The 16,238-nt window shown below is 36.8% G+C and overlaps 1 protein-coding gene across 2 annotated transcripts in view; it reads left to right on the forward strand.

Annotated features, from left to right (window-relative positions):
- The window catches only part of PLOD2 (procollagen-lysine,2-oxoglutarate 5-dioxygenase 2), a 52,499-nt gene extending 39,342 nt beyond the window's left edge, over window positions 1-13,157 (forward strand). The window contains exons 11-20 of one of the 2 annotated variants that reach the window (XM_039389667.1): window positions 2,450-2,554; window positions 2,818-2,943; window positions 4,075-4,216; window positions 5,423-5,485; window positions 6,829-6,942; window positions 7,330-7,395; window positions 7,893-7,997; window positions 9,888-10,034; window positions 10,267-10,392; window positions 11,429-13,157. In XM_039389667.1, coding sequence (XP_039245601.1) covers window positions 2,450-2,554; window positions 2,818-2,943; window positions 4,075-4,216; window positions 5,423-5,485; window positions 6,829-6,942; window positions 7,330-7,395; window positions 7,893-7,997; window positions 9,888-10,034; window positions 10,267-10,392; window positions 11,429-11,584 — 1,150 coding nt within the window. In that variant the 3' untranslated portion in view covers window positions 11,585-13,157. The remainder of the gene's footprint in view (window positions 1-2,449; window positions 2,555-2,817; window positions 2,944-4,074; window positions 4,217-5,422; window positions 5,486-6,828; window positions 6,943-7,329; window positions 7,396-7,892; window positions 7,998-9,887; window positions 10,035-10,266; window positions 10,393-11,428) is intronic. The other variant, XM_027740033.2, reaches the window with a different exon arrangement.
- Window positions 13,158-16,238: the final 3,081 nt, after the last annotated feature.

Here is a 16,238-nt window from a genome sequence, read left to right on the forward strand (position 1 = left end):
TGTTTTAAAGCATAATTCTCCTAGCATTTTCAGATACAAGTCATCATGTCAAATGTGAAGAATAAGTTTTACCATTTGGTGATCCAGTCTTCAACGTTGTAGAGAAAGAAATGCGAGGAAGAAATAAGTCAGAATGGCAACTTTGACATTTCTGGACTATTTAAGACAGTAATGCTTTCAAGGAGTTTTCAGTAGATTACTGAATGAATAAATGTGACTTAGACCAAAGCTTTTTAGTATTCTGTGGTTTGGATTACTGTGTGAATGAAGAACAGGAGGATTTCTAACACTAAGCACATGGGACCAATTGTAATAGAATTCTCTGGTTCTGGATTTAAAGGGAATGGGGACGCAAAAAATAAAAAGGCAAAAGTTGAAGGACAATTCATTTCGCTATTATGCAATTAATTTTCCAGTTATGTTTATCTACAACTAACTATAAATCTGTTCCACTTTATCACATGTTTGTAATTAAAAACGTTAATTCCACTCATATTTTTCTTAGCAGCAAACAGCTTACCTGCTTTTGGGGACGTGCTGGCCAGTGTTGTGGCTGGAACCCTGGACTGGCATCAAGTCTGTTGGTCTCTTGGGTTTATTTTCCTCATTAGAATAATGACAAAGGAGCTGAATGTTTTTGGAAGAAAATTAACATCCAATGCCAAGTGCAATATAAAAGTCAGGTTACTATTAGTGATTGTAATTAAGCTAATGATAAAGCTACATGTGAATTGCATTCAGTAGTTATAAAGCTTTGAACAGAATAGATTAGTAATGGAAAATGTCATAAAGACTGAATTGTAGGACCATGTTATGGCCAAAATAAAACCTGGTAGTTTCAACTGGGGCAATTATGTGTGAAAGTGCTGATTAAGGAATTTCTGTCATAAAAATATATGCGTAAGATAGAAGAAAGTCTCTAGTTTTGCCTCAAAGGACAGACCAAAGATTTAAACTGAGGGTGTTGTCCAAACACAGTGATCTCAGCAGTAGTGGGGAGACCACTTCTGATATTTGAGTATCTTAAAAATGTATCTCAGATCAATTATCACATCTTTAGTGATCAGACTTGAAGAGGAAGAATGTCTTAAATTTATGGAATAAAAAAGCTGTACCTTTTATGATTCCAACCAAGTTACACCTCTTCAGTCCTTTGTGCAGGAGAAAGTTTGAACAAAAAGACCTATAAGATGTTGATAAGTAGTAGTTCTTATGGAACATTTAGTGCTAGGTAGTAGAAGGGAAGAAAAGCAGGCAGGAAACCATGCCAGCCGTTTTCTTGACTTGTATGTAACCTGTCACATCCAGTGTTTATAAGATCTTCTGAAGTGACAGAGATCTTTTCCTTTGCAGAAAACAGTCACAATCAATCAAATCAGGTGGAACTTAAACTAAAGCAGTATTTATAGATGTTTTAAAACAAGAAAGTAAAATAATTTTAGTGTTTCAAGCTGTTACGATGGAATTAAAATAGGGAAAAAATACACAAAATCAATGCCACCACCTGCATGATAGGAAGCTACTGCTGTAGTATTGACTTGAGGAAATTGTTGCACTTCCTCTAAAAGTATAGTTGATTTGCTGTAATCTCCTGCTGTTCTGATGGCATAGGAAAGCTAAATTCACTCTAGCAGGTATAGCCTAGCAAGTGCACCCTGACAGAAACACACAAACGTCGTCCGTGTATCCTTTATTTTTACAGTAGAATGTGTTTTTTGCTTGGTGGCAGCTTTCTCTTGAAGGCCTGGGAATCTGCACAGATAGTTTATTCTTCTGAGATCAAAATGGTAACACAGAAATAGTGTATGGACAATTTCAATTACTTTTTCTAATTTCCATTCACTGCCTGTGCAGTTTGTTTATATTTCTCTTTACCAACCCTGTTGTTCTCGTAAGTCACAAAAAAGACAAAGAAAAGGTCTTTAAATGTATATTTCTTTATACTTTCTGTCTTACACCCTCCATAAGGTTTCAATTACTATTCAGATCATCAGATCACATCTGTAGAATCTTTTTCCAAAGATAATATTACAACCACATGGAGTCTTGCTAGAGGAGCTTACTCTTACTTCACTGTTTCACTATGAAGTGACTGTACCGATATCCAGCTATATAAATTAGTGGCATGATTCCCCCACCCTATTTTCCATTAGGAAACTGTATAGTAGGTATTACTGAACTTGGTAAATGTTAGAGGTCACTTAGTTTATTAAAAGAAAAATATAAGGCATCTGATCCATGTATTTAAATTTTCTTTTAGTTAATCACTCTACTGTAATCCAAACACACCTTTCTTTACAATACTGTGCTTCAGAGGGCTTTTAATGCAATGAATTAGTAGAGTACTTAGTTGTGGTTTGGGGTTTTTAATCTGTTTGTTTGTTTTATTGTTTGTGATTTTTTTTTCCTGGACATATGGGAGTTAATAATTCTTTTTTTGTCTTCTTAGGGACCTTTGTCGCCAGGATAAAGCATGTGAATATTACTTAAACATAGATGCAGATGTTGTGCTGACAAACCCAAAAACTTTAAGAATACTGATAGAACAGAACAGGTGTAGTATATCTCTTATTTTGTAGAATTTCCTTTGGGTTGAAAGGATTCTCTGGGGCCCGTCCAGAGAAAATAAGATCCCCTCTGTTCTCATAGAGTTAGATCCTCTTTGTTTACCTGTGGTATTTCATTGCCATATTTCATAACAGGCTTGGAGACCAACAATTCACAAAGCATTTTGTACCTGTCAAGCAGCAATTCCTGATGTGAATTTCAAATGCTTCAGAGTTTGATATTTTCTTATTCAAATATGTCATTTCACAGAAAGATAATTGCTCCACTCGTAACTCGTCACGGGAAGCTTTGGTCCAATTTCTGGGGTGCTTTGAGCCCAGATGGCTACTATGCCCGATCAGAAGATTATGTTGATATTGTCCAAGGGAACAGAGTGTAAGTAGTTGTAAGCTAATTGTTAAAGTCAAGGCACCCAATATGCTTATATTGTTTTGCATTTTTAATTTCATAGAAATACGCTTGTCACTTCCCATTCACAGCTTAAAAAAAAAAAAGCAAAGTGCTTAACCTAATGAGCTGATGTTAGTACTGGACAAAATCATTACTAGTTTACTAGTACTGGTCTGTTTGTGCCTGATTACTCTAGCAGTGCATAATACAGGAAAAGGCAGGACAAACAAATAGCAACCCCAAAACTTTGTCCCTGGAATCTCAGCCAAAAGGAACGATTGTTGCATTCATCAAATGACTTTGTCATCTCTTTGGGACAAATGCTTAACCAGTGGGACAACTGTAATTTCATTGTGTTTTTCATCCTGTATATTTTGTCAGATATATCTTAAGGAGCTCTTCAGCAATACTTTTGTCAAGGATAAACTTTTGGGTTTATCCTTCCCCTAATGAATGTGATGTAAGTTGTTCCAAGCTTGACTTTCCCATGTGGTGATGCCTTTTCATTGCTGTGGAAGAACAGAAAGGTCAGAAACAGATTGACTGCTTGTTTTCAGTTGTACTGAAAGATGTGCTCGTGGTGCTGAGAGGGAGGAAATCTGCAGAGTGAGCATTCTGAAAGCAATGCTTTTGTGTTGATATTGGCCCAACTCACGTAAATACACAGCCTGCTGTGGTCCATGGGTATTTGTGTGAGGAGGTCAGACCAGCTGTGTGAAGTCTCAGTGAAGTCTTTAAACTCATTTAAAAATCTGTTTTGGAATTACTTTTTCCATCTGGCAGTGTAGAATAATATTTTAAGAGAGTTTGACTGATTGCTTTAACTATAGAAATATGAAGTAAATTTCTAGTTAAAACTCCATAGAGAATTTGACCTCTCTATATTTTTATAACAATACTTCATAAAAATTGAGTTACTGCCTACGCCTATGTTTGAGATGTCCAGATGTAGTTTTTCAAATGTCTTGGGAACCTTTCAACTTCTTCTCCTTGCAAATTGCTTACTCTTGTCAACAGATATAGAGATCCTGATTTAATAGAATAGGCAACAAATTAGTTTTCATAGCTTTAAACTATTTGTATGTGTTGGGTTTGTTTTTGGTTTTTTTTCAACAGAGGAGTATGGAATATCCCTTACATGGCTAATATATACTTAATTAAGGGACAAACTCTCAGATCAGAGATGAAAGAAAAGAACTACTTCATGCGTGATAAGTTGGATCCTGATATGGCACTCTGCAGGAATGCCAGGGAAATGGTAAGGTGTATCTATAACAGCTTGCTTTCAAATACACTCATGTCTTCGTGTCCTGCTATACTTCGCTGCTTTACTTGATTGATCTTGGATATTATATTTTAATTCTAATTTAAAGTACTGGCCAATTTTTGTGAGATAGAACATTAGGTTTATTTCTTTAAATTGTTGAGAACAGAGGTTTTTGCAAAACTGGTGCACTGGTGCACTGACTGCATGATGGTTTCTAGTTAAATTCCCTGGAAATTTCTATTGAGGTTAAAATACCTTTCTCATTGGCGCAACCTCAACAGATGAAAGAGGGCTCAACTTCGCTGCTGTGTTTTATTTAAAACTTACCAATGCATTTGGACCACCTTTTTTATGCACATTTTTATACAGTGTGCAACTTGTAGCAGACTAAGCTGGAATATTTTGCAATTTTTTTTATCTAAGTAGGTATATATTTAAAATAAGGGTGAACTGTGTTATATGAGAAGCCTAAATCATTTATCAAATGGTCAGAATCTTCTTAAGGAGCATGAATTACTCATTAAGTTTTCTAGATAGATTAAAAACTGTATCAGAAATGTGTTACTTGCATTAAGCTGTAAGTACTGAGAGAAAACGTATTTGTACTGTAAAGTTTTGAATATGTAAATCCACATTTCTACTGATATTTACACTAGTTTCAGCACAGAAACAAATAAGACCTAAACCAGACCTATTTCCAGACACTATAGCATTGAAAAATAATTTTGCTGAATTGAACAAGAAAAGTTGGCAAGTATTGATTTTTTTATTCCCTCATAACAAGGCATGATCTCCTTTGTTTGTACTGATTCCTCAGAACGTTCCTGTCCAATCCTGTTGTGTTCAAACCTTCTCAGCATCAGTTATTGCCAACTTGTGCTTTCCATGTGCTCATTAAACTAATCTGACTGGCTCCTCAGAAAATTGCTTTCTCTTTTCCCCCTTCTCAGTCTGGGCTGTAGGATGGTTTGGTATGTGCTTGTTTTTGTATTGGCAGCAGATAAGAAGGGGCTGGTGGAAACAGCTTGGACATGTGTATTAAGAGCTTTGCTTGGAGATGCATGTTGTCTGTAAAGGCATATCAGCTATAAAGCGAAGGCTGCTATTTACCTGATGTAACTGTGGAAACCTATTCATAGTCAGAAAAAGAGAGATTATGTATCAGAAAACTGATGTGATGATTCTCCTTCATTTTAGACTTTACAAAGGGAAAAAGACTCCCCTTCTTCGGAAACATTCCATATGCTCAGACCCCCAAAGGTTTTGCTTTATTTTTTTTATTAATGAGTTATTATTACATGCAGTATTATTCTACCACAGGAAGATAACTTCTCTTCTGTCCACTCACTCTAATGAAATACTGCTCTAGCTTTCTCTTCAGTCTTCTGAGGTTCAAGTTTTTGCCAGGGACAGGTTCTTCATGACCAGCTCAATGTATCTTAGAGAGGCTCATTGTTTCCCCAGGGAGGTTTCTTAGTGCTTCTGAGATCAAGGTGTGCTGACGCTGTGCCTCTGTAGCTAAAATTGATTCAGCAGTCTTAGGAAGGAGTAAAGCTCTAATCACCCAAGTCTGCCAGGCCCCCTCAGTGACCACAATGTCAGTTTAAGCTGTGTTTCTTGACCCAGGCCCTCCTTATTCTCCTTGCTGCAGCTATTTTATGATTTGGTAAGCGCCCAATGATTTTGGGCATGTTTAACATAATCATTATCTTTCTAACAGTTTAACTCTTTTTCAGACAAAAACGTAGACAGAAGTACCAAAATGCCCAAATGATGTTGTCTTTATCCGCTGCAAATCCAAAAGTCACAAACATTTCAGAAATGAAGTTTTAGTCTGAAAAACTGTAAACTAAAAAAAGTCCCACAGAACCTAAGTTTCTTTTTAAAAATACTATTTTCTACTACTATTTCTAATCAAGAGAGTTCTGTTAATATCTTCTGTTAATAGCTTGATAATAAAGCTGTATCTTACCACACTTCATATCTTGCATATAATTACGTGACCAGACTTCAGAGTGCTCAGCTGTTTTGTATGCTGATCTGAATATTGTTGTATGCTGTATTTGCCAATATCTTTTTATTTCAGGCCAATTCACCAGACGGATCACGTAGTGAATACTCTGAAATAAGTTTCTTGTTCTGACTTTCAAGAGCCCTGTGATTGTTAGCTTATTCTTTCAGTTTTTGATTGGAAACTAAACCCTAGATGTTGGTTTTCTTGTGTGAGCATTTTCAGTTTGAGAAAAGATGCTTCCAGTGTGTCTGCTTAGGTTTTCTGGGAAACAAATCAACCAGTTGCTTCTCTGTTTTTTCCTTTCTATAACTGTACATGGTTTTATGTTCTCAACAATATATGTTTCAGTTTAATGTGTTTAGAAAATAATACAACCAAATGCTTGTAAAGAAAATATTATGAACAGTAGCTGGTGATTGGAGTCAAACATTTGAAAATTAGGATGCTAAATGATCTGCACATGTATAATAATGTGTGTCCAAGTGTGTGATATATTTTATGGAAGTGCAGTCATAAACAGACCTTTTTAAAACTTGGTATTTGCTAAAATGGACAGTTTTGCTAATGATGCTTTCTCTGCTTGGTATAGGGTGTTTTCATGTACATTACCAACAGACATGAATTTGGAAGACTTCTTTCTACAGCCAATTACAATACTTCCCACTACAACAATGACCTCTGGCAGATATTTGAAAATCCTGTGGTATGCATCTAATTATTGATGAAAGAGTTATTTTATCAAGAAAAAAGTAAAGTTTATATATTATAAAGGGCTTAGGTTTTAAGGACTTTACATGGAGAACATTTGTCTGCTATGCATAATATTGATTATGTACTGAAAGGTGTTCTCTCTAACCCATCTAAGCAAACAATATAGCAATAAGCTAACTGATGATGAGAGTAAGGAGTTGGAGATATGGCCCTGATGTAACAGGTTTCATGAGTTTTGACATGATAAGAACCATTTTTTTTATGGGTATAAGAAATTGTTTAATTGTTTCAATGCTTTTGACAGAGCAAATGAATAGATTCTTTGTCACTTAAATTTATTTGTTTTGTTGTAATGTCTTAAAATCATGGTTTTTTTTAGGACTGGAAGGAAACTTATATAAATCCAAACTACTCAAAGATCTTCACTGATAATATAGTAGAACAGGTGGGTATAAGTAGTTTTCTAAAAATTTGTGGAACTGACTGATAATAAATTGGCATACAGTAGCTATTTCCACACAAATGCTGTTTTAGTCTATGATTGAAAATTTTTTTAATGTTTTGGATCAGAACTGAATGTTTGCCATGACGGTCCATTTGGTCCAGGCTTCTTGCTTTCATGCAGCTGATCTGGACAGAGCCCTTGTGTTGGATGATGAGTTCTGTGCCAATTAGGGACAGTGACTTAATGAACTTTGCCTCCTTAAGAAGCTGTCATAAATTGGTTTTGTGTTTAAAACAATGTTAAGTTTTAAACTGTTCCTCATAATAGCTTGTAATGCAGAAGATCAGGGTTGTTATTTAGAGCCATAAGGCACAGAATGTGTGGGTACACTGACACACCTGTTAATGCTGGGTCATGGCTTACAAGGTAGCTCGTACTTTTTGCTTTTGTGAGAATGCACTTGGGGATAAAGTTTTTAAATTTTATTTTGTTTATAGCCATGTCCAGATGTGTTTTGGTTTCCCATATTTTCTGACGCTGCCTGTGACGAACTGGTAGAAGAAATGGAACATTTTGGACAATGGTCTGGTGGAAAACACCAGGTAAGTGTCAGCCTATATAAACATGACCTTAAATGAGTGAGTACCTTTACAATAGTGAGTCACAGTGTACTGCAACAAAAAATATCCCAACAATTGCCAATGACCTGAAACCTCTGCTTTGTGGTGTAAAATGCTTAGTTTTGTCTAGCACGTAGCTTCTTGTTCAGTAGATTTAGAGGTATTCTTCAATTAATCCAGTGGTGGGTTGACCCTGGCTGGACACCAAAGCCGCTCTATCACTGCCCTCCTCAGCTGAACAGGGGAGAGAAAATACAGCGAAAGGCTCCTGAGTTAAGGACAGGGAGAGATCACTCATCAACTGCCATCACAGGCAGAACACACTCAACTTCAGGAGATTAGTTTCCTTCCTACTCTGATTTGATTGATAATATAATGAGCGATGAAACCACATCTTAAAAACACCTTCTCCCCACTCCTCCCTCTCAGGCTTAAATTTAGTCCTCATTTTCTCTACCTCCTCCTCCTCAGCAACTCATGTGGATGGGAAAATGGGAGATTGTGATCATCACACATTGTCTCCTGCCACCCCTTCCTCCTCAGGGGGAGGACTTGCACACTTCCTCTGCTCCAGTGTGGGTCCTTTCCATGGGGTGCAGCCCTTCAGGAACAGTCTGCTCCAGTGTGGGATCCCTGTAGCATCACTGATCCTGCTAGAACCCTGCTCCAGCGCAGGCTTCCCATGGGGTCACAGCTTTCCTTGGGCATTCGCCTGATCTGACATGGGGTCCTCCAGGGGCTGCAGGTGGATCTCTGCTCCACCTTGGACCTCTGTGGGCTACACGGGCACAGCTGCCTCACCATGGTCTGCACCACGGGCTGCAGGGAAATCTCTGCTCCAGTGCCTGGAGCACCTCCTCCCCCTCCTTCTGCACTGACCCTGCTGTCTGTAGGGCTATTTCTCTCACATATTCTCACTCCCCTCTCCAGCTGCAATTTCTGTTGCACTGTTTTTCCCGCCCCCCCCCCTTTCTTAAAGACATGACCATCACAGAGGTGCTGTCTCTGACACCATTGGGCTTGTCCTTGGCCTGCTGTGGGTCTGTCTTGGAGGCAGCTGACATTGGCCCTCTCAGATGTAAGGGAAGCTTCCAGCAGCTTCTGACAAAGGCCACCCCTGTAGCCCCCCCCGCTACCAAAACTGCCACATAAACCCGATGCAAGATTGAATTAGCAAATTAGACACTAACAGTAGTGCAGTTTCTGTAGTAGTTACCTGACAGTTACCCAAGGCTGATTTTTGGATGGCTGTTGATAACTGTTCCACAAGTTTTGCTAATTTACCACCTAAGTACTAATTTGTCAAATTCATCCCCCTAAGGGGGATGTTCTGAGGTGTTGTGTCAGTGTTTTCAGAAATTTTAAGGTATTTATTAACTACCACTAAAAGCAGAGGATTTTATTTGTCTAATTCACAAATGTGGTACCATGGAAATGAGAATAATTGTAGTCACAATTTTACTGAAGGTAGGAGCCTCCAGAAAGGATTTTACCATACTTTCGTCTTCAAATTATTTCAATGTTTTTTGCCATGTCAAGTTGAGGCCTGTACTCTCTTAATCTGATACAACTTCAATTCCATCTGCAACTCAATAAATAAAACCATTACCCTAAGAAACCTTCTTACTTACAGGCAACACATCCAAATATTTACTCATCCTTTAAAAAACTTCCAGCTTTTGCTAATTAATATCTCAGGATTTTTCTATGACAGTTAGCTGTGGAATTTGCTATACAGCAAGCTCACATATGCTCACTGAAGTATTGCTTTGTTGCAGTTCTGTGATTCTGTAGATTTCAAATAAATATTTGTAAAAATGCCAGAAACATTTCACGTTCATATTTCATGGCTGTTTGCGGTGTTTTCATTAGGACAGCCGTATTTCTGGAGGTTATGAAAATGTCCCAACTGATGATATTCATATGAAGCAAATCGGACTGGATAATGAATGGCTGCATTTCATAAGGGAGTTCATTGCACCAGTAACGCTGAAAGTGTTTGCTGGCTATTATACCAAGGTATGGGATTAAAACTTTTGCAGATAATTACTCCGTGGCATGACTAAATTTAAGAATTTTATCGAATTACCCTATTTGATTTTGTTGGGGAGTTTATACATGGCATAGCAGTAGGTATAAACAAATGTTGGTTGGTTGGTTGTTTTTTTAACTAAACTTGAAAAAATCCCAAGTGTCCTGTATGTGACTTGGCAGTTCACAACTTGAAGTCTGACTGTATGTTTTATTTCAGGGGTATGCTTTACTGAATTTTGTTGTGAAATACAGCCCTGACAGACAACGGTCACTCAGACCTCATCATGATTCCTCCACGTTCACAATCAACATTGCTCTCAACAAAGTAGGAGAGGACTTTCAAGTAAGTTGACAACTTACCAACTTAAAAAATGTCCTTTGAGTGCCCAATGTTATTTTCAAATTAGAGCCCAAATGCATATTCTTAGAGACCAAGATGAAAAGATGCATATCACAAATTGGGATATATAATGCCTTAGTGTTTTTTGACAAGTACTAAATTTGCTTAATTGCAGGATTCAGAACTGTTGGTGCAGTCAGGCTGAATTGATCAAACTGGTTTCAGATGATGGGAGAGAAGGGGTTTAAAGAAAAACTTTGGAGATGTTAACCATTTCTTTTTTAATATTTCTGAATTCCTTAATTCCTTTTCAGGTTTAAACAGGACCAAGTTGACTCAAATGGCTTCTTTTCTATAGAACTTTTTTAATGGTTCTCTTTTAGATCAGCTGCAGAATGAAGATTTTCAACTCTTTTACCTGTTTAGTTTTTTTCTGAGCTAAATTATTTTCTACTCTGATATTGATTGAAATAAAACAGTCCCCAGAGCATAGAGCTAGGCAGGGCAGTGGCAGTAATATCCAACATTGACTAGCAGAGAAGCTTAACCTGTTGTGTTTATAAGCCTGTGTCATCCATAGTCCTTAAAACCCATAAAGGTGCTTGCCACACTTACTACTCTAGAAAACACACCTTCAGTCTGAAAGCAGCAGCCAGATTAATTCATTTAAGATTTGTTTAAATGCTATCCTGGTTAGGGATGCAGTCCTGAAACAAGGCCTGTGAACATGATTTGCTTCTCTCTGGTATAATTTGCAATAAAACTACTGAAGATGTTTGTCAGAGTTGCTTCTTGAATGAGTTGTTATCCAGCAAACGCTAAAGCAAAGCAAGGGGAAATCTTTGATTGCAGATGGATGTGTATTGTGTAATGCTCTAAAGATGGTGACATTTAAATAACTAGTATAGTAAAAGAAAAAATTAACAGCCTATTAATAATAGTAAAATATTTGAAGTCATGGATATATAAAAATGAACTTACTTTACTAAAACACAGGATAAATGTTTAGGGTTTTATTTTGTTTGTGTTTTTACTACAGGGAGGTGGATGCAAATTTATTAGGTACAACTGCTCCATTGAGTCTCCCAGGAAAGGATGGAGTTTCATGCACCCGGGAAGACTTACACATTTACACGAAGGACTTCCTATCTTGAATGGCACAAGATACATTGCAGTATCATTTATTGATCCTTAATTTTATTTTTTTTTCCCCTCTTCAACAGCAGTGTTCTTTACACAAACATTTATTTATAGATTTCTTCTGGAAGATGGTGATAAAAGAAACTTTAAGTTCTTGTACCTACGCAACAAAGGTACTTTGGGGAAAAAGAATGAAAAACAGAAAATGTTCTGATATTGTTGAAGATTTCTCGATATCTGCTCTGAGCCTTCAGTCACAAATAAACGTGTCCTGCTTGTTTTTCCATTCTGCTGACCTAAAGAGTAGGTAAGGAGGGCAAATGGAAAAGCACAGTGAATCCATGTCTTCGTTGAGAAAAAAACAAACCCAAACAACTCTAGATACAAAATCATCGGAAAAAATTGTTGTGGTTTTCGTTCAGTAAAGCGACACAGCTAAAGTTTGTGTGGTCTGTATATTTGGTACCAAGCAGTGAAAAATCACAACATAAAAACAAAATGAAGTGCATCTTGTTTACAGTTGTTTCGGATAAGCAATAATTGCATATGCCGGTATATACTGAAGGGAAAATATCCCCGTAGCCTGTTTCCTTAATTCATTTTCAATACTGAAATGTACACCTTTAGAAGAAAAAATAAATTAATTGCAGAGATAGAACAAGGATTAAATCATTTATCCAGGGGAAAAAATGGTTTATCATTTGTTTTTGAGAACTCATCCTGTTGAAAACTTACTTTTCTTCAGCAAGTGACCTTCATTTAAAGTGAGTTATTTTTCTAAGTGTGTAATTGCACCCAATTGATACTGGAAATTTGATGTTTATTTTCAGAATGCTGGTAAATTGTAATAATAGGATGTTTTGTAGAGACAATTTTCTACTCTTAAAATTACTTGAATTTTGTATCAGGAAGATGAAATGGTGGCAGTCTCTCTTTAAAGCTAAGGGTCTTAACTTGACATTTATTTTAAAGAAATTGGTTTAAAATATTCCTACTGTATCTACTGTTTGTAATTTAAAGAAACTTGAAGCTGTCTCAAAGTCTACAGTGCCAAAATGCACAACATGTTGGAAAAACTTGTGAAAAATAAAGGGTAATTTTAAATTAATGTAACAGCTGTTACTTGACTGTATTAGATAGTTTCTTTGCATTTGCCACTGTTTTACAGAAACTGGACTTACTGACAAGTATTTTCTAACGATCTGTAGATACATTTAGATGGGAGGTTTCTCTAAGTGTAGGGTTTTGGTTTATTTACTACTGAAATTATTTCTTATGTGTGTTGGTGCCTGTGTACCAAGCCTTGCATTACATTTTCAGACCAACCCCAGCAGGAGTGATAATTCTTGGTATTGTTTTTATATAGAGGCTATTTGATGATCTAAACAGTATTTACTTTTTACCTGTGAATCTTTGAAGAAGTTTTATATCACATTTCCCAGACAGAAACTTTATTTGCAGCTGACAGGACTTGGAGAGGGTTTCAAAGATTTTTCGTTTACTGAATATAAGCATGTCTGCTTATTTCCATGCTCTGCATTTTTCTGTACTTAAAGTTATGCTGAAGCAAATACATCAAAGTGAGGTAACCTCAAAAATGTATTAAAATGGGCTGGCTTGAAAAGGAATGGCTTTTGATGGAAAATGCTTTGCTTTCTTTTAATTTCTCTTTACACTGTCAACTTTTCTTCTTTTCAGGCTAATATTTGGAGATTGATATCCCTCAACTTTATTTCCAGGCATGGAACAGCTGTCTTAGTGTCTCTCTCTCTCTCTCTTGCCTGTGCTTAGGCAAGCCTTACAGATAACAAAATCTTCAAGCCTTCAGAATGAAAGCAGCCTTTGTTAATCATCTTTTTCTGAGAATTTGCCTGTGATCTCTTAAGCTGACTTAGAATGATATTTCTACCACTGGATCAGTTACAGTCAGTTTATTGTTACGAGGAACTTCCTTGGAAAAAACTCACAAAAATACAATCCTGTAACACAGGGGGAGTTCTTTTGCAGATTCCCCCCCCACACACTTCTGTTTTAATTATGTATTTTTGTATTCTAGGTCACATTTTATTTTTTTAATGCATATTTTCTCATCAAACATATGAATGGCATTACTTACTTTTAAATTTTTGTTTGCAACTATTAATTCACTGTCACGTAGTGACACGTAATGCTGTGTTTACTGTGCTGCACATTTGTTGGAAGGGAAAATGTGTTTACCATGCTCAAGTTACTAAGATTCTCACTTATTTTTTCTTTTAATGAAGTATTTGCAAAAGCTGACAGCTGCCTTTCAGGTGGACAGCAACAGGTATGGAAGTGTTCTCATTAACTTCTTAGGAGCTGACACATGCCAGGAAAAGAAGTTTATTCTGAACAGTTCACCTGAATTAGTTCCAAAAGCTATGCTATACTGTTGAGCACACAAGCTGACACAGGCTAAACAGAATTGTCACTATTAGAATGTTCTTTCATTATTCTTAAAAGCACTTAGACTCTCGTGTCTCCTTAACAAAGTTTGTTTCAGGGTGTGGAAGATATATGCATTAGTAGGAAAACAGCAACCCTAATTCCAGCACTGTATGAGAAACCTTGGGAGTACAGGGACATAAGGGTGCTCTGCAACAGATAAGACATTTGTAAAATATTTTGTCTGTTCTGCTTTCATCTAACTTTACTTTTAACTGTTAAGTAGTTGAAGGGACTGTGATGTGGGTAAGAGTGTATATAGGCAATATATTTTTTAAGTCTTCTTTTGGTTAAAAATACTGAGTATAGCTTGGTTTTATTTCATATTTGTGAACTATTCCATCTGTTCTCCTAAAAAATGTTCAAGGCATTTAGTAGTATTTTATACATGTTGAACAAGTAATTCCAATATGTATTTGTCACTTCATTTTTATTTTTTTTTGTTGTTCCCAAAGGATTACTGTTTCACTCTGATTGTGAATGGGTAGGAGTAAGGCTATTACAAGCCCCAAAAGAAGATTTTTTTTTTTTTTTTTTTTTTTTGCAGTAAGGCAATAATAATGAAATCTATTTGATTGTGCCTATTGCTTTTTAATGCTTTTCCCATGTCTGCTGTATTTGTGGAATAAATGTTAATTCAATGCAGGGCTTCCACAGCAGTTTCTCAGCATGTATGAAGTAAGGAGACTGGGATATTAAAGAGACAGAAAAGTCTAGAAAGGCCCTCTGTGATTATTTCCTCCCATGTGCACGTATCTAGTTTTGCTTTTGTTTTTCTGCTTCAAAGAATTGGTTCAGATTTTTCTTTTCAGCTTCTGCAATGAGATTTTTTAAGAACTTCAGTTTTGTTTGATTTATTTCTGACATGGCCTCAGTGGATTCAGTTCTGGAATGAGTAAGTATTTTTTGAATCTTTTCTTCCATGAACTCTCACTTTCTTGCATGGCAGAGTAGGTTGCTCTGCTGTTTTTGTGAGTGAAAGGGAACACATTACCTGTCTCAGCAGCCCTCTATGACTGAGGTGTCAGATAAATGACTTGACTATTAGTGTTTTTAGGTATGGGATGTTTTTGATTCCATAGCAGAGTGTGAATTGGAGGGCACAGCTTTCATAAAATAAATTTGTAGAATTGATGTTGGTAGTTCTTAGATATGAGATTTGCACTAATAGAGTTAACTGTAGAGTTGCAAGAATAAGTAATTGACTTGACTGCCAGGATTTTATTGTACCTAGATGGTGGAAGTGTCACTTCAAACAGCTTTCCAGCATGGTTTCCCAAATACTTACTTCATTTTAATATAAAAAGTTATTTGGAATCTAATGAAGCAGATAGTCTTACTCAACAGTACTGAAGACCCTCAGTCCAAACCTGAAATACAATTGAAAAGAGAAGCTTTTATCTACAGCAAACTTTTTAGCCATTTCCCTCTTTTTTTTAATCTTTCCTTCTATAATTATTTTCCATTTGATATATGGGTGAGATCTGTATAAATGCATCCCACTTACAGGATGATGGTTGTCTTTTAGTGTATTTTAGGGCTGGGGAAAGGTGGAATGAGGAAGGAATAGGTGACAGTTCAGAATTCACCCCATGCAATTGCTTCCTTCTGCAGCTGTTAGTGCAGAGCTGTGTGCTGTGTTCCTATGGCACTTCAGTCCTAAACTAACAGGAGGAGATCTGAGAAGCAGTTGATATCCTGGCATGATGCTAAGGCTGTTAAATGCTGGATCAACTTTTTCTCTTAGTAACTTACTGCTTCTGGAAAGTTAGTTTTCTGGATTGAGCTTCACTTCAGAAAAGATGTTTTGGCTGTGCTAAAGCAATGCCCCTCAGGATTATTTTGCACAAGGATCAAATGTAAGATCAGCTCTCTGATAAAAACATATTGGTCTTAAGTTATTTAATGGAGTATGGCAACAGTTCAAAAGAAGGATTTCAGTCAGCATGATTACAGCCTTTATTGGCATCAGTGCAGCTGCAGAAATAGCAAAGCTGAGAGCCTGGCCAGTGAGGAGGTATTGGCCGTGTTGCAGGTGGTGCTTTGGGGTGATGCCATGGCCCTTAGGTGGTGGAGAAAACTGCCTTTTTTTGAAAAAACTCACTTGGGTTTTGGGTCCTGAATATTGATCCCTTTGCTCTTGCCTACTGCACTTACTGGTGGTTTATGGTTGTCGAATGTCTCAGGGTGCCTGAGGTTGGCAAGGAAGATGTAACAAATTTAGTCGGGAACTAGTTTTCTGG

Source organism: Pipra filicauda, unplaced genomic scaffold, assembly GCF_003945595.2.
Source record: "Pipra filicauda isolate LSUMZ 115617 unplaced genomic scaffold, ASM394559v2 scaffold126_size2276778_pilon, whole genome shotgun sequence".
Lineage (NCBI taxonomy): Eukaryota > Metazoa > Chordata > Aves > Passeriformes > Pipridae > Pipra > Pipra filicauda.